The sequence below is a fragment of the Taudactylus pleione genome, unplaced genomic scaffold (genome assembly GCF_031769625.1).
Source record: "Taudactylus pleione unplaced genomic scaffold, aTauple2 ptg000198l, whole genome shotgun sequence".
NCBI lineage: Eukaryota > Metazoa > Chordata > Amphibia > Anura > Myobatrachidae > Taudactylus > Taudactylus pleione.
In genome coordinates this window covers 11,509,999-11,528,236 of record NW_028284600.1, presented here as the reverse complement: position 1 = coordinate 11,528,236, position 18,238 = coordinate 11,509,999, and the positions used below count along the sequence as shown (strand labels likewise).

At 42.5% G+C, this 18,238-nt stretch overlaps 1 protein-coding gene across 2 annotated transcripts in view; it reads right to left on the bottom strand.

Moving 5' to 3' along the window:
- LOC148518862 (alpha-2-macroglobulin-like) overlaps nt 1–18,238 on the bottom strand; it is a 167,906-nt gene that overhangs the window by 56,114 nt on the left and 93,554 nt on the right. Inside the window, exons 15-19 of one of the 2 annotated variants that reach the window (XM_088476976.1) lie at nt 17,858–18,013; nt 13,094–13,243; nt 11,265–11,379; nt 7,064–7,142; nt 4,393–4,618 (exon numbers count right to left, since the gene is read on the bottom strand). In XM_088476976.1, the coding sequence (XP_088333102.1) occupies nt 4,393–4,618; nt 7,064–7,142; nt 11,265–11,379; nt 13,094–13,243; nt 17,858–18,013 (726 nt within the window). The remainder of the gene's footprint in view (nt 1–4,392; nt 4,619–7,063; nt 7,143–11,264; nt 11,380–13,093; nt 13,244–17,857; nt 18,014–18,238) is intronic. The other variant, XM_088476977.1, reaches the window with a different exon arrangement.

Sequence of the window (18,238 nt, the reverse complement as noted above, 5' to 3'; positions counted from 1 at the left end):
TGCTGGGAGTCGTTCATCATCCCAGAGAGGAAGTAGGAACACCACTACTTTTACTAAACAATTGACCCTCCAACAGTCCTTAGCGAGGAGGATGAAGTACGACAGCAGTCATCCTGAAGCAAAACGTATAACTGAGGCCTTGACTGCTATGTTGGTGTTAGACGTGCGTCCGGTATCCGCCATTAGTGCAGTGGGATTTAGACAATTGATGGAGGTAGTGTGTCCCCGGTTCCAAATCCCGTCTAGATTCCACTTCACTAGGCAGGCGATACCGAGACTGTACAGAAACGTCAGAAAAAGTGTCCTCAGTGTCCTGAAAAATGCCGTTGTACACAATGTCCACTTAACCACGGACATGTGGACAAGTGGAACAGGGCAGACTAAGGACTATATGACTGTGACAGCCCACTGGGTAGATGTATCACCTTACGCAGCAACAGCAGCAGCGTCACCAGTAGCAGCATCTCAGAAATGCCAGCTCGTTACAAGGCAGGCTACGCTGTGTATCACCGGTTTCAGTAAGAGGCACACCGCCGACAACCTCTTAGAGAAACTGAGGGAAATCATCGCCCAGTGGCTTACCCCACTTAGACTCTCCTGGGGATTTGTGATATCTGACAACGCCACCAATATTGTGCGGGCATTACATCTGGGCAAATTCCAGCACGTCCCATGTTTTGCTCACACAATAAACTTGGTGGTGCAGAATTTTCTGAAAAGCGACAGGGGCGTGCAGGAGACGCTTTGGGTGGCCCGAAAAATTTCTGGCCACTTTCGCCATTCAGCGACTGCGTGCCGAAGACTGGAGCGCCAGCAAACACTCTTGAACCTGCCCCGCCATCACCTGAAGCAAGAGGTTGTGACGCGGTGGAACTCAACCCTCTATATGCTTCAGAGGATGGAGGAGCAGCAAAAGGCCATACAAGCCTATACATCCACCTATGACATAGGCAAAGGAGGGGGTATGCACCTGACTCAAGCGCAGTGGAGAATGATTTCCGTGTTGTGCAAGGTTCTCCAGCCCTTCGAACTTGCCACACGTGAAGTCAGTTCAGACACTGCCAGCTTGAGTCAGGTCATTCCCCTCATCAGGCTTTTGCAGAAGCAGCTGGAGAAAGTGAAGGAGGAGCTAAGACGGAGCGATTCCGCTCGGCATGTGGGACTTGTGGATGAAGCCCTTCATTCGCTTTGCCAGGATTCCAGGGTGGTCAATCTGTTGAAATCAGACCACTACGTTTTGGCCACCGTGCTCGATCCTAGGTTTAAAGCCTATGTGGTGTCTCTCTTTCCGGCCGACACAAGCCTGCAGAGGTGCAAAGACCTGCTGGTGAACACACTGTCAGCTGAAGCGGAACGTGACACGTCAACGGCTCCTTCTTCATTTTCTCCTGCAACTGGGGCTGCCAGGAAAAAACTTAGGTATCCTAAGCAACCCGCTGGCGGTGATGCAGGGCAGGCAGGACCAAGTTTGGACATCTGGTCCGGACTGAAGGACCTGGCAACAATTTCTGACATGTCTACTGTCACTGCATATGATACTGTCACCATTGACAGAATGGTGGAGGATTACATCGGTGACAGCATCCAAGTAGGCATGGCAGACAGTCCATACCTGTACTGGCAGGAAAAAGAGGCAATTTGGAGGCCCCTGTACAAACTGGCTCTATTTTACCTGAGTTGCCCCCCCTCCAGTGTGTACTCCGAAAGAGTGTTTAGTGCAGCCGGGAACCTTGTCAGCGAAAGGCGTAGGAGGTTGCTTCCACAGAATGTGGAGAAGATGATGTTCATCAAAATGAATTATCAGCTCTTCCAGGGAGACCAGCCTCCAGAAGGTACAGAGGGACCTGTGGTGGTGGATTCAAGTGGGGACGAGTTAATACTTTGTGAGGATGAGGATGTACACACTGAAGAGGGTGAGGAATCGGTGGATGAGGAGGATGAGGATGACATCTTGCCTCCATAGAGCCAGTTTGTGCAGGGACACATTAATTGCCAGCTTGTTTTGTGGGGGCCCAAACGAACCAATCATTTCAGCCACAGTTGTGTGGCAGACCCTGGCGCTGAAATGATTGGTTTGTTAAAGTGTGCATGTCCTGTTTATACAACATAAGGGTGGGTGGGAGGGCCCAAGGACAATTCCATCTTGCACCTCTTTTTTTTCTTTGCATTATGTACAGTTTGGGGCCTAGTTTTTCAAACTGCCATCCTGTCTGCCACTGCAGTTTCACGCCTAGATGGGTCACGTGTTTGTGCCGCCCACTCGTGTTGCTTAGCATAGTCATCCAGCTACCTCGGTGCAACGTTTTGGACATAAAAACACTATTGTGAGGTGTGAGGTGTTCAGAATAGACTGGAAATGAGTGGAAATTAAGGTTATTGAGGTTAATAATAGCATAGGAGCAGAAAAACCTACAAATTCTGTGATTTTAGCTGTTTTTATGCTTTTTTAAAAAAAAATACAGATCCAAAACACAAAACCCAGAACCCAAAACACGGAAGGGTGGTTTTGGCAAAACCAATCCAGATCCAAAACACGAAGAAAGATCCAGATCCAAAACCAAAACACAAAACACGAAAAGTGGCCGGTGCACACCCCTAATATAGACAGGTGTATGCATTTCAAAATCATGTCAAATCAACTGAATTTACCACAGGTGGACTCCAATTAAGCTGTAGGAACATCTCAAGGATGATCAGTGGAAACAGGATGCACCTGAGCTCAATTTTTAATATTTATGTACATATGATTTCTTAGTGTTTATTTTTATTAAATTTGCAGAAATCTAAAAAAAAAATTACATGTTGTCATTATGGGGTATTGTGTGTAGAATTTTGAGGACAAAAATGAATTTATTCCATTTTGGAATAAGGCTGTAACATAACAAAATGTGGAAAAAGTGAAGCGTTGTGAATACTTTCCGGATGCACTGTAATTGTAACCCTCTATACGCCACCTGAGAATGGCGTATAGTAACACCAACAAATTCCGAAAATAAATAATTTTCGGAATTTGATGAATAGCCTAATTTCTACATCCCCATACTAAAGTATGGGGAGTGTGGAAATTAACGCAGGCGGACTTAACCAGGAGATATCAGTGATCTCTCCTGTGTTAAGTGTATTAATGAATACTAAAAAAAATGGTCATTAAGGAAAATTTCCTTAAAACTGTTATTTTAGTGTTGATGACTAGGCCCCAAGACTTAGCACATCTACCCCTATATATGCATATATTGCACATACAACTTTGTTATACAGCCCATCACTGGTATCTGTCTCCAACAATTGCCGAAAATGTACCAGGGTAGCTATGCAAAAACTGCTACATATTTAATATACTTTAAAGTTCAACTAAAAATAAAAATCATTTGACAGTATTGGAGCACTCATAGTAGATTTAAGCTCAAACTTAAGTCCACCTAAGTAGTGATGAGGGGTATGACTGATTCCTTTAATATCTGAGATGCTGTTGATGCAGTCTGACCCTGGTGAGAAGTGTCTTTACTGTGCACATACAGTATACAGACTTTGCAAGTACAGATATATTAGGACATTTATTTTACTGGTTTTATTTTGCACAAAGTGCTAACTCCAGTTCCTCAGTGATGACATCTCCTGCATCTCTATCATAATACAATAATTCACCATAAAAATGTCCTATATCTTAATTTTCAAATGTAAAGATGCCTGCTGTACAACTACATTCAGCCAATGCTAAACCAATCTTATTACATCAGAAACAATGTAGGCCAAAGATTTGTAATCTATACCTTCTCATATAGGGGAGATGTACTAAGATCTCGAAAGTGATAAACTACCAACTAAACAGCTCCTAACTGTCATGTTACAGGCTGTGTTTGAAAAATGACAGCTAGGAACTGATTGGTTGGTAATTTATCACTCTCCAATGTATCACTTTCCAGAGCTTAGTACATATGCCCCTATGATAGCACTATTTCAGATGTCCTTGCAATTCCAGCTGTTTCATTTCACAATAATGTACAGATGAGGCAGGCTTAATGCCCATGGAACAATCTTTGGAACTACTGTGGGTATTATGTTCGTTGTATATTGTTTTTCATATTTTGTGTCTCCCCAAAATCTGATCATATCTCCACTTTTGGTTATCACCACTCAGTGTAAACTACAGTATGTAGTGCACCCAAGAAGTGCACTGTAAAGTTTGTGGGTAGGATGAACGGTTTGTGGAACTGATGAGTCTGTTGGTATCTTCTACTGTGTATTTTATATTTTGTATTCACCCACTCTAAACACTGATGGATCTTTAAAAGGGACATAGTTGGATCTGTGGAATGTCTGCTTTCATTTGTTGGTTTCTACAGGTGGCAAACTTGGCAGAATATTATCCTATTGTTTTATGAGTGTACTTACCAGCATACAGCTCTTCACATGGTTAAACACCAGGGCTTGGATTGTAAATTTCTCCCCTTGTACCACAGAGTGGGGTAATATCAGGTCAATGAAGTATGGTTGGAAGGTGGTGAGCCCAACATCCTTTATCTCACTAATTCCAGAATTCCCCAGGCAGAAGGCATCAGTTACCCACTTAGTGATACTATCTGGGGTAGTCAGGTTCAGTACTGTGTGTCCCTCTGGTCTGTAAAGCAAGATTAGTGTTGTGTTAAAATTATTGTAGGGGAGTTTATCAAAGCTTGGAGAGAGATAAAATTGTGAAAGAATAAAGTACCAATCACTCAGCCTCTGACTTACATTGTACAGGCTGTGTTTGAAATATGACAGTTAGGAGCTGATTGGTCTGTACTTTTTCTCTCACTATTTTTTGTCTCTCCAAGCTTTGATTCATACCATAGTTTGAAAGTATCCAAGCAAAAGAAATAATAATAATAATGCGTGTCGACCTTTTGTACCTGTCGACCTTCTGTCCCTGTCGATCTATTGACTGTCTACCATTTCTATATAGATATTGTCTACCTTTTTACTGTTGGTTGGGAGGTTGGGTACCCCCACCACCGCAGCTATGCGGCAGTGCCGGACCCCGTAGTCTGAATGGTTGCTGTGTTCATGCACATGGCATCCATTCAGTGCCGGGAGAGGGCTGGGTGAAGTCCAGCTAGTGACGAAGAGCTGGGCTCTCTCCAGCCTGATGTTACACGGGAGGTGTGCCATGCGGGCACACCCCCAAATAACGTCATTATGGGGGGGGTGGTCTTTGATATTAGACCACACCCCCATTTTTGGTCACGTGCGGCTTCGCCGCAACTAGAGGGGGCGACCATCACCCAGGCGGCACAGAGCGCGGCTACCCCTGGACCCGGCATCCCTAGCCTAGAACATGGGCTACTCAGTGTTTGGATGATCATTTTTAGCAGAGAAGCGATCAAACAAAAGAGCATAACCCCTCTCTATTAGTTACAATAAGCTATACATTGCAATGGGCTGTTCATATCCAAACTGGTGATTAGTTATCATTTATCTAGAACAGTCTATAAATGATATCTGGAGTCCGATTGTTTGCTCCACGTTTCCTCTTTAAAAGGTTTCATGAATCTCCTCCTTAGCATCAGAAGTATTGTTGTCAAATTGCTTTTTGTGTGTGTTTCAAGTGCGTGTGTTTTTCACTTTCATTTCTATCTTTATTTTGTATCTATGTCAATTTCCTAGGTTTAAGCCACAAGTGGCTCTTCAGCTGCTTTGGAAGTAAAAATATAGCCAAGTTTCATTTAATGCTCCAGTGTTCCAGGGACAAACCCCAGCACTGTTGAAAGCATCTTAGAAGTCTTATAAGATGTCATCATACAGTATATTCCAGGGACAGTTAATTATTTTATTGTTATGATACAGTAATTAACTACAGTATATTGTTGCTTAGAGAAGGAAATGTTGATCCGTGCTCTGATAAAATTGAGGAATCTTGCTCACTGTATTACTATATTACTCCCTATGCATTCACATCTCAGACTGTAGGCAACCTGGACATCAGCAATTTCAGATTAAATTCAATAAACACATTTCAGTGCAACACACCTAATATATATATGACCAAATAATTATTTACTTGTTTTTAGAATAGTTCCACAATCCATACCACATGGGATTAATTCATCTGTAGTCACTAGCATGTTTGTCATCAGTGGCCCTCTAAGCTCGGTATACACTAGACCATTTTTTGAATGAGTTGTTGTTTTCAAATGGATCAATTCAATCGTCCAGTGTGTACGCACTCTGCGCGCTCCTGCGGTGTCGTCTGTCGCATCCTCAGATCTTCTGAACATGATGCTCAATCTGAGTATGTGACTCATAAACCCATGTATTTGGATGCAGTGGGGGAACAGTAAAAACGTGCAATCATTCACCAAATCGTGAGATGTGTACGGACCTCATGATATGTCAAGCGTCGCATGATCTTCCGTCGGCTGGGTACACAGGTCATCTAGTGTGTACCCTGCTTAAGAGTAAGATATTTGGAAAAGGTTACATCAAATTCCTCAGTCTCTGTATTTCTCATCCCAGACCTTTAGGCATTTTGATTAACAGTTATGCATTGATACCTGTCACAGGGGCAGAACTATGGGAGACAATGGAGGCGCCTGCCGCTGGGCTCCAGCTCTGAAGGGGCACCTCCTCCATTGTCCTCAACATATTCACCCCACTTAGGGCTGTAACTATGTACCCTGGAGTGTACCGTCACGGCCGGCCAATACATGGCACCTCTTCCCGACACCTGAGAAGCCACCATACATTAGTGGAGAGCTCCATGTCAGACCATCATCTGCTGACTATCTATAGCCTGTTTGCATGCAAATTGCTACATTACAGTGTCAGCGGCTGTGACGGGGGGGCACCAAATTATAATTTGCCTCCGGGCATCTGGGATGAATTTATGCCACTGACCTGTCGTAATAGCAAAATGCATTCAAGTCACCAGCTGGTGCACAAGAGCAGCAGAAAAAAACGTGCATTGTTCTACATGAGCCTTTGCATCTCATGTTGCTTTGAGCAATTATATGTTACACACTGTACAGTAACAACCACAGTAATAAGGCTAGACATCGTATGACAGCTAGAACAGAGGAATACGTACCCCACAGGAACTAAATCAAACAACCAGGTGTCTGGGAAGTATCCTCTTGTGTGAGGCTTCTTCAGCTCTTGACCTTTTTCTTGGAAAATGAATGAAATATTAATTGATAGGTGAAAGGAAGAAGGAATTAAGTGACAGTAAATGAAATAAACAAATAAATTAAGTAACATGTGTATCTTACTGCATCCTGTGATAACTCACACCCGGAAATAAGATGTAATATCTTGCAGCACATCTTGGATCAGCCGATATTGTATGTCTGCAGTTAGCATGTTTATAGGTTTATAAATTATGTTTAGAATTTAGGTAACGATCAGTCAACATTAGACAAATTAGAAAAGCACATAAATAATACAATAAAAATACAAAATGGAGGAAGAGACACCTTCAATATAATGACATGCCCAAAAGTATTACAATAAAATACAAAATCTATTTCCTCATGTAAAAGCATACTCAGCTGGCCAATTGTTGCATTCTGCGCATGCGTATGTATCGCAGTGCACGTGCGCAAACAGACAACTGTGAATGCATTGCGTGCCATCTTGAGGATTATTTTTGTATTGCTTTATAATAATAATAAAAAAAATATAAAAAAATAATAATATATACCCTAAGTGTGTATAAATCAAAACAAAATGTAAACTTCAAGCAAAGGTAACAAGTTTAAAAATTATTCCCAGCACAGATGGAAATCAAGTGAAAAGACGTTAAGGTTCGTAAAGAGATTGCAACTCATTTAAATTATATTTTGCTACAGTATATTGACTTTTATATTATTGTTGCATGAGAATATATTTAAATTGGAATTACAGTAGACCGTATAAGTATAAACACTTATTTAAGTCTGAGGATACTGTATTTTTAGCCCAGTCAAGTTAGAAATCAAGTTGTTTCAGGGTTGCAAGGATTAATATAGTTTATGGTAGTCAATTTTATTTGAAACTACTAGTTAGCCTATGGGGACATTAGTGGGAGGAGTAATAGTTTATAAAGAGGAACCATCTTTTTGTTTTCCAGTACTGATCCACCAGGACACAGACTGGCTACGTGTGTTACTGTTTGATTTTTAATGCTTTACAACTTCTCTCAATTAATTTTGTATATCACCGCTCTGGGTGTATTCTTTTTGCACTGTTTTAGTTTTTCACATTTCTTGTTAACTTCATTTTTGCCACTTTTCTTTCTGTTCTTTATCTCTTCTCAGTTCTTTCCCCTTCCCCCTTTTCTGTATTTTCCCCAATCCCTTTTTCTAGTTTAATTTCTCACCTTTTCTCTTCTTGTCTAAGTGCCACACTTTGTGATGCCACATCCACATCACAATGACCCACCGACCTAGACCTGGATGAGGCTTCCAGGCTTTTTATATCAGTTGCCCTCGCTGTTGAGAGGAGGGGATCGTAGCCTATGATGTAATACAATACCACACTCCCACCCACCATTATGGGGGGGGGAGTGTTGTGACCGCAGCCTCCCCTTCCCGTCTTGCTGCTTGGTTCATGGGGTGCCACTCCTTACTTGATTCTTTGACCACCCTGATGTGTATTAGTCTACAGTCAGCTCTCTTGGAGACCTACCCGATCCACCCAGTCCTGGTGGCCATTTTAGAACTTACTACAATACCTACTATTGTGCTAGTAGGTACCTGCTAACTAAAAAAGACCCTCAGTTGTTAGGAGGTAGGTGTCAGGATGCGGCCTGGGATCAGCCGCTACTCACCACTGCACTGGCTTCCCCTGATATTTAGAACGTCAGACGTTGGGTTCAGCGGCAGGTGGCATGCTGAGTATTCTCCCCAGGGTCTGCTAGGACACCCATGTGTTGCTCCATGATCTGGTTCCTGCGGTTACCTTCATGGACGCAGCCATGACAATCTACATCACCTGATTAGCCCTTTACCCAATGGTAGCATTGGTTGCTTTCAGCCAACACTATCCTCTCAATGGACTGCTACCATAGGGTATTTAGTCTGACTCCAGGAACAGGAAGCTGCTGTTCAACTTCGCTACTCCCAGTGATTACTAGCTGTTGCAGCTTTCCAGGTTCCACTTTCCTTCCTATCAGTGTTATATCCTAGTGCACAGGTTCTCAAACTTGGTCCTCAGGACCCCAAACAGTGCATGTTTTCCATGTATCCACACTGAATCAAGTGAAATAATTAGCTCCACCTGTGGACCTTTTAAAATGTGTCATTGAGTAATGATTACACATGTGCCACTGCTGGGTGACCTGCAAAACGTGAACTGTGTGGGGTCCTGAGGACCGAGTTTGAGAACCACTGTCTTAGTGTATGGATTTGATCCTGACTGTATGCTATCTATTTCCAGTGATTCCTACCAATGCTAGTCAGCATCAGACTTCTCCAGTGATTTCTTCTGTACTTGTCAGTGTGCTAACTCCAGTTAACAACTTCAGCACTAATCAACGTCAGACTTCTCCAGTGATTACTTCAGCACCTGTCTGTGTGCTGAAACTCTAGTTATAAATCTCCTGTGTCTGTGCCTGCATCTGGATCACCAGAATGTGTACTCAGTACAGCATCTGTGTACTGACTCCAAGTGTCATTCTCCTGTGCCTGCTTCTGGATCACCAGCATGTGTATTCAGTACAGCATCTGTGTACTGACTCCAAGTGTCATTCTCCTGTGCCTGCTTCTGGATCACCAGCGTGTGTACTCAGTATAGCATCTGTGTACTGACTCCAAGTGTCATTCTCCTGTGCCTGCTTCTGGATCACCAGCGCGTGTACTCAGTACAGTATCTGTGTAGTGACTCCAAGTGTCATTCTCCTGTGTCTGCTTCTGGATCACCAGCGTGTGTACTCAGTACAGTATCTGTGTAGTGACTCCAAGTGTCATTCTCCTGTGCCTGCTTCTGGATCACCAGCGTGTGTACTCAGTACAGTATCTGTGTAGTGACTCCAAGTGTCATTCTCCTGTACCTGCTTCTGGATCACCAGCGTGTGTACTCAGTAAAGCATCTGTATACTGACTCCAAGTGTCATTCTCCTGTGCCTGCTTCTGGATCACCAGCATGTGTACTCAGTACAGCATTCATGTACTGTCTCCAAGTGTCATTCTCCTGTGCATGCTTCTGGATCACCAGCATGTGTACTCAGTATAGCATCTGTGTACTGACTCCAAGTGTCACTCCTGTGCCTGCTTCTGGATCACCAGCGTGTGTACTCAGTGCAGCATCTGTGTACTGACTCCTCCTAGTGCCATTCTCCTGTGCCTGCTTCTGGATCACCAGCATGTGTACTCAGTACAGTATCTGTGTACTGACTCCTAGTGTCATTCTCCTGTGCCTGCTTCTGGATCACCAGCGTGTGTACTCAGTACAGCATTCGTATATTGACTCCAAGTGTCATTCTCCTGTACCTGCTTCTGGATCACCAGCCTGTGTACTCAGTACAGCATCTGTGTACTGACTCCAAGTATCATTCTCCTGTGCCTGCTTCTGGATCACCAGCGTGTGTACTCAGGACAGCATTCGTGTACTGACTCCTCCTAGTGCCGCTCTTCTATGCAGTCCTGTGTCTGCAATTACCCAAAGCTAAAGTAAAGGGAGGTGACATTCTACAAGCCTGATGGAGTCCATTTAGCTGGACAAGGCCTGGTGTTATTTATTGAGAGCTTGAATAAAGTCACTTTTGGGTGGTTCTTTCAACATGGCATTGGTGGGAAACTGGTGCTCTTCAGTAGCCATTTTTGGAACAATAGTGATTAAGCAGCACTTCCCCTTTGATATTGGTGTCTTATTTTCTACCTCAAAGTGAGGATCTGGTTGCCATCCTATGGAGGGAAAAGTACTAGGCCAATTAAGAGGTGGGGATGATTCTCCCCAGAGTGGGTGCCACATCGATCATTTAATTGACCTTCTTTGGCTTTTGACGAAGTTGTGCTCTGCTTTCTTACCACCAAGCCTGATTAAAATTAATTTATTCCAATACTCTGGACTGTAACCTCTTTCTCCAATCACTTTGTCTGCATACTGTAGGTATTTCTCATTAGTTTATGGTTTAGGATGAAATAGTAAAACCAATGGGTCACTAAACATTTTTTATCACTTAAAAATGCATGTACTGTAGAAGACAATAAATTGTTAGAGTAACAAAATATTATTTATTTATGTCTGTAAAGTTTCCCCTTCAACTGGCCCAATTTAAATATATAATGTTTAGTACATAAATTTGTATTTACCTTTAGTGCTTTTAACTTTTTTTTGACTCAATGCAGAGCGGCCTGTGAACCCTTGTGGAACACAGATCGCTGGTTTTGTTATTCGAGTATTGGTAAAAACGACTAGATTTTGCATCTATAAAAGAACAAAAAACTTTATTAGTTAAATTAAATATAGCAAATACTTTTAAGTAGACACATAAATATTGTATTCTACAGATGCCAAGAAAGTAAACTACAGCATTTGTCATGGATTGTCCTAGTTTTATATTCAGTACAGTATTTTGTTCAGTAAACAATAGCAGCTACATCAGGATTCAGGAATAAACAAATATGTTATTAAGGCTCCTTTCATATATAATATAATCGTACTTACCTACTGTTCCCAAACATCTGCGAGACTCCTGAATTTGAGGGAGTTTCCACAGAAACCCAGGACTTTAGATCTCACTTCTGTACCCCACCCACTCACTTGTAAAATGGATGGAACATGGGGTACGATGATGTAATTTGCGACATCATTTTAACCCTGCTGCATGATCCCGGAATTATTGTGGAGAGTAAAGCCTAATGACACATATTGCCAGCTCCCCACCTTGGCCACTTAAGTCGTCCTCTGAGATGTCTCCCGGAGTTATAAAAAGTTCATACTGACTATAGCACACAATCAAATCGCAATTCAAAGCACTGAAAATAAGGCACATGAAAGTCAACTACTCTATTGCCAGAACCACATTTTAAAATCTTAATGATTCATTTAAAATTTTACACTGTAAATTTTAGAATTTTCCATGTGCTGATGCACATACCAGTACAATAGGATGTGTCTTACATAAACCACTGGACCTTTAAACATGTATATTTTTGTAGTCAATGAACACCTCAATTTTATCTATATCCTTATACATTACACTGGGAAATAATTAGAGATGTGTGCAGACCCCAGTGTCTTGGTTTTGTGTTTGGCAAAACCGCTCTCAAACACTGGCATCACAAGGGCAGTATGGGAGGTGCAGGCCGCACCCGGGTGTTACCCGCCGAGGGGTGACAGCAAAGTGCCAACTTCTAACACAGTGAGGGAGCTGGCACTGCAAACAGAGTAGTCCCCGGGGGCAGTCCACACCTCCGGGACACCCCTGAGTTACTAAAATGGGGGGGTTTTGGGTGCGTGAGGTCATGCCCCCTGCACTTGAGGCCATGCCCCCTTTCCTGGACGCTTGGCTTCGCCGCTCACACTATAACCCTCCCCGGCCCGGATGTCCAAGAGGGGAGGGACGCCACTGCTCTCAAATGTAATGATTTTGGTTTTGGCAAAATCATCCTTAAGTGCTCTGGCTCGGTTTTGGTTTTGGAGTACTGTAAAATTGATAAAAAAGCCAGAACCATGCAATTTGGACTTGCTTACATGCAATCCATAACCCAATATTTAGTTTTTAGATCCGGGTTCCCAAGCCGAGACTCGGTTCGACTCGAAGCCCCAGAGTTCGGGTGTGTTCGGTTTTCAGCTAAACAGAACAGCTCATCTCTAGAAATAATAATATGCTATACTTTTGTAAGAATGGTACTTTCATATGTTTATCCATCAAGTCAGTGGTATGTGTTAATGGTATGCCAGTGATAATGAGGTAAAATATATCAGATATGCATGTGAGACCACTTTGCATGAACCTTGCGGACTTTAGTGGCGTGCTGCAAATGGGTGGGTCTAAAATTCATCTCTGTGATGAATATAAATGTCAAGATAAAACACTGTGTTACTAGCTGGAGACTTTTATAAACAGCAGATAAAAAAACTGACATACTGTACAGTACATGAAACATAAAAGGAAATAAATACAGTTTTGACATACCAAAAACAAAGAGGAAGCATCTAATCGGAAATCCATATTACGATGTAAAGCGGTCTCATTTTCTTGGCATTGGAGCGTTACAGGTTCATATATAAAAAGTAGATGTTGGTAAGATATTTGTGAACGTAGGGTTTCTGTTAAACCATCTGACTGTGCACAAGATGATAGCAGAAATAAATTTGTGCAATGTTAGTGTTTACAATAAAAAAATAAATAAACTATATACAATTTCTTTTGAACTGGCCACCAGTAATATAGGGCTCTTATTAGTAAAACATGCAGAAGCCAATTCATAATTAACGTTTTTTCTCACATTTTACTCTCCGCATTTATATGTAAATTTCCTGGTGGAACAGACCATGTGATAAAGGTAAGTCCTAGCAAGGAGAAAACGTGGCTGCTGTGACGTTTGCTATTACAAAAGACGGCACCGTACGTAAGCATGAACCCGGCGCATGCACTGAGCAGGGTCCAACGGAGGAAGCAGGAAGAGCATTGTTGTCTTCCCTGTTTTTCTCCAGTGACAGGAGATAAAACGCCATCCAAAAAATGGTGTTATGTCTCTGAGAGAAGCATCGCTTCATTTAGCTCTATATATAGCATTAAAGTGCAGCCCCCATTAAAACCTAAACATCAGCTACAACCTGTGCCCAGGGGCAGGATGCACTAACTTCAGAGATGCAGTCAAACCTCTGAAAATGACACTTTCGGGGATTTGACCGCATTTCTCAAATGCATCAGGCCAGAATGCAATACATTCCAGGACTTTGATGCGGTGGGCAACGCCATCGTCAGATGGCATTGTCCATTAGAAGCCTGTGGGCTTCTATTTGCGATGTCCCTGCTGGCACGTGGCCTTCTGCGCATGCACAGATGGCCACCAGCGGGTCTCTCCTGGGTCTTAGACCCAAAAGTCCGTCATTCACAAAGGACCACTTTTAACCGAGTGAATAATGCTGGCATGTATGCGAAGAGTGGCGGGATGCATCATACGGAATGAGATACGTCGTACATCACCGCCACCGGGTGAATCAAAAATGTTTCTACTGTATCGCTCTATCTAGGTCCGAATACTGGGAGACAGCTCCCTTCACCTGGACAGCTGGAGAGCACCGGGTTTCTCATTCACTGTGCAGTGGCGAATACATTTCAATGAAGACGTGCTGCTCATAGGGAAACCTTGGATACAATGCCGGTTCTTGACTCCATCATAGCCCCAGATTTATCTATTATCAAGTCTGTGTTTCATCCCCTGTTCATCTGGATGCAAGACTTATTAACTCGTAGATCTTTCCAATGGGTAATTATTTTAAGACTACTATCCCTATTGGGCAATCAAACACTACCTATTACTGACCACCGATTACATACTTTATTTGCTCATTTTAAAAATTCTGAATTCACTGGAATTTATTGTGACTTATTTATTTATATATTATATTGAATATTTCAGATTTGGTCAACATATCTGCAGTCAAGTACTCGTGTTCCTACATTGTTTTGCGGGGGGATATGCACATCCTTCTATATTTCTGACAGCTGCATCTGTATCACCTCTAAACACAAGACACATCCCTTTCTTTTTGCCAAGCCTAACTGGCTATACCTTTGGGAGCACACTTTCAAGAAATGCTTTCAGTAATATAAAAGATAAGACAATAAGCTGTAGAACATCCATTACCATGTAATAAGACTTCACTGTGTTCTCTAAACTTATAGTAAAGTGCATACACAGATGTGTCCTCATACATCTAGCCTCCAAACGTCACACAGTGCTCTATGGCATGAGTGATATGTGACACTTGTATATCTCTGTGCACCTGAGTCTGTATATGAAGCACAACGGAACTTGTAATGAAATAAGCTGCGGCCGTTACCATATACAGATTCAGAGAATCAGCTGCACTCAGATATACTGTACAAGGGTTGTAGCAGAGTCTCATGGGACCTGACACGCGGAGAGGAGCTTTTTGACATGACTGCATCAAAGATGTGTAAGGACAAATCTGTAGCTCGAAAAAAGGAAAGAGGGGATCCAAACAAGTACATTATAAATAATAAATAATTCACAATGAAATGAGCACGCCAAGACAATGGAAATGCTTGGGTGGCCACTTACACCCTATTAACATCAATAAACACAGTACTTGCAGTTCCCGCGCTCCTCTGGGGTAGGTATCAGATTTTGCCCGGGAGGGGGCAGCCAGATCGGCAAAACGGGGGGAGGGGTGAGGGGGGGTGTGGCCGGCACTTGTGGGCGGAACTGTGGGTGTGACCATGCGATCACGTCATTTTGGCCCCGCACCCGCTACACAATGCCGATAATCCCAGCATTGTGAAGCAGGGGGCAGGGCCAAAATGACGCGATTCGGCCTGTGAATCGCGTCACAGGCCCCCTGATGCCTGGGATTTACTTGCAATTCCGGGGGAGCGGGCGGCTGCCGGGAGACTTGCCTGTCTTCTCGGGAGGTCGGGAGCTGCACCCGATTTTCGGGAGGCTCCCGACCAAATCTGGAGGGTAGGCAAGTATAACTGTAACAGAAAAGGCCACCGGAAAAGCAAGTGTATAAACAAACAGTAAAACAAGTATTGGTATTTAAAAAACAGTTGTCTGCGCTTGTGAGATAAGGGAAAAAAGCAGCCCGTTTACCACTATGAAAGTATCTATAAATTGTATCAGCCAGGCGCTAAGGGATATAAATAAGAATATAAATAAAATTAAAAAATAATAGAAGCAAATTAAATATCTTGAAAAAATAGAATATATATTTAAATAAAATTTTAAAGGTAAAATGTTTAAGCTCTTTTATTGAAAAGATGGTAGAAGCGGGGCTGGCAGAATAGTCCTTATTGCCGCACGTATACTGAGCATGCTGTGTGTGAAACGTGTTGGATTGAAGAACGGAGGCAGCATCTCTATTAGAGACATCGAGCTAATGTATCGGGAGCCGCGACATTACACCTGCCCGGCATCTGACGTCATTATCGAGCGCCGTGGACGCGAAGGATACCGGAGCAGAGATGGAGAAACAACACGGGACATTGCCAAGGCACTATACCGCATCTACCAAAGCAAAGACCGGACGTGGTCTAGCGGTAAGTGAGGGCTAGTTAGGGGTAGCAGTGTGCTCAGTATACGTGCGGCAATAAGGACTATTCTGCCAGCGCCACTTCTACCATCTTTTCAATAAAAGAGCTTAAACATTTTACCTTTAAAATTTTATTTAAATATATATTCTATGCTTTCAAGATATTTAATTTGCTTCTATTATTTTTACATTTTTTTTTTTTTTATATCCCTTAGCGCCTGTCTGATACAATTTATAGTAAAACAAGTATACTAAAGTCAGAAACCTTCCCCTAAATTGTATTTAGGGCTAAACTAGCTTCTTTCAATTGGCAAAATGGGATATAGTCAGCATCCTGGTGCTCAGGATCCTGACGGTTAGAATACCGGCTGCGGAATCCCGATGGTATGTATTAGGCTTAGGGGTCTATTTACTAAGCTGTGTTAGGAGATAAAGTGAACAGTAATAAGGTACCAGTCAATCAACTCCTAACTGCCATGACACGGGCTGTGTTTGAAAAATGGCAGTTAGGAGCTGATTGGCTGGTACCTTATCACCGTCCACTTTATCTCCTAACACAGCTTAGCAAATAGATCCCTTAGTGTTAAGGTTTAGGCACTAGGGGGAGGGATAGGTTAGACTGCAAGTGGTGTGTGTTAGGGTTATGCTGTGGGAGTGGGTGGTTAGAGTTAGACTGTTGGAGGAGTGGATTAGGGTTATGGGAAGGGTTAGAGTAAGGGTTAGAATACTCACCAACATGCTTCAGGATATTGACTGATGGGATTCCGGAGCCAGAATTTTCACTGTCAGGATTCCAACTGCTGGGACCGTGTACTCAACCCAGCATAGTGACATATACACACAGTTACCCTGTCAGAGATCCTGAAGCTACTCTCTCCTGATAGCTGGGTGGCAGCATGCCAGTCATCACACACTGCATTAAGCAGTGCACTTTTTCAACTTTTCAGGTTCTTAAGCCATTGGAGTGAGTCGCTTTGGAACTGTGGGAGGTTGTTGTGTAATCCAGAAAGAAAGTGTGCAGGTGTTCTTATTCAAGTAAAATCATCTTCAATGCAGAATAGGCCAAAAAGTTGTAAAGTTGATGGAGTCTGCTTTACAACTTAAAATCCAGAAATCAGGTGAACCATTCACTTTTATAGGGTGGAAAGTATTAAGCATCGCATCGTGGATGTGATACATCCCGCAACTTATTGGGGACACACTGGCTTTAATAATGCTGGTATGTACCTAGAAAAAGTGCAGCTCTCCCGATAATAGTTGTCCTTTGCGATAGAAGGACTTCTGGATTTATGACCCAGGAGTCCTTCTGTGATTGCGCAGAATAGTGCGTGATGCATGGGACCGGGGGACAGGTTTCCTAATGGATCCCTCTCAGAAGCAAATGCGAAAAGAAGCTCATAGTCTTCTACTGGGCAACGGGTCAAAGTTCCGGAATTTATTGCATTCTGGAGTTTTGTACATAAGGGAATGCAGCCAAAACTGAGAAAACTTCTTTTTCTAAGTTTTGGCCAAATTTCCAGCTTTAGTACATCCCGCTCAGATTCTCCAAATATTTTGGCTAATTAAATAAAAGTATTACCAGAAGACCACATTAGGTAATGAATGTTTTGAAAAAAGGAATGATGAGCCATAATACTTATTTTTAACCATAGTATAAGTATAAATCTAACCTTACCAAAACTCTTGGTAATGATATTTCCTCATGAGGTGCATGAAGTAAGAAACCTTTATCCACAGATCGCACAGAGCACCAGGATCCAGACTCTGCTGTAACCTTAAGCTTCACCTTTTCTCCAGGACGGACCTGATCTTCAGAGAAACTGAGTTGTACCTGTTTGAATTATTGAGCATTAAGCAGAAGACAAAAGTAAGATTTTAAAGTAAAAAGAATACTTGGTTCAGTAATCACATAAACTCGTATAGCTTTTTTTTTTTTTTGATTCTTGTATATTTTTATTCAATAAGATTTGTACTCCTTGCGGCTAGGATTATAGCCCAGTTATGGATGGGCTTTGAGTTTCATACCTGAAAATGCTGCCTCTCACACCAGCCTGGG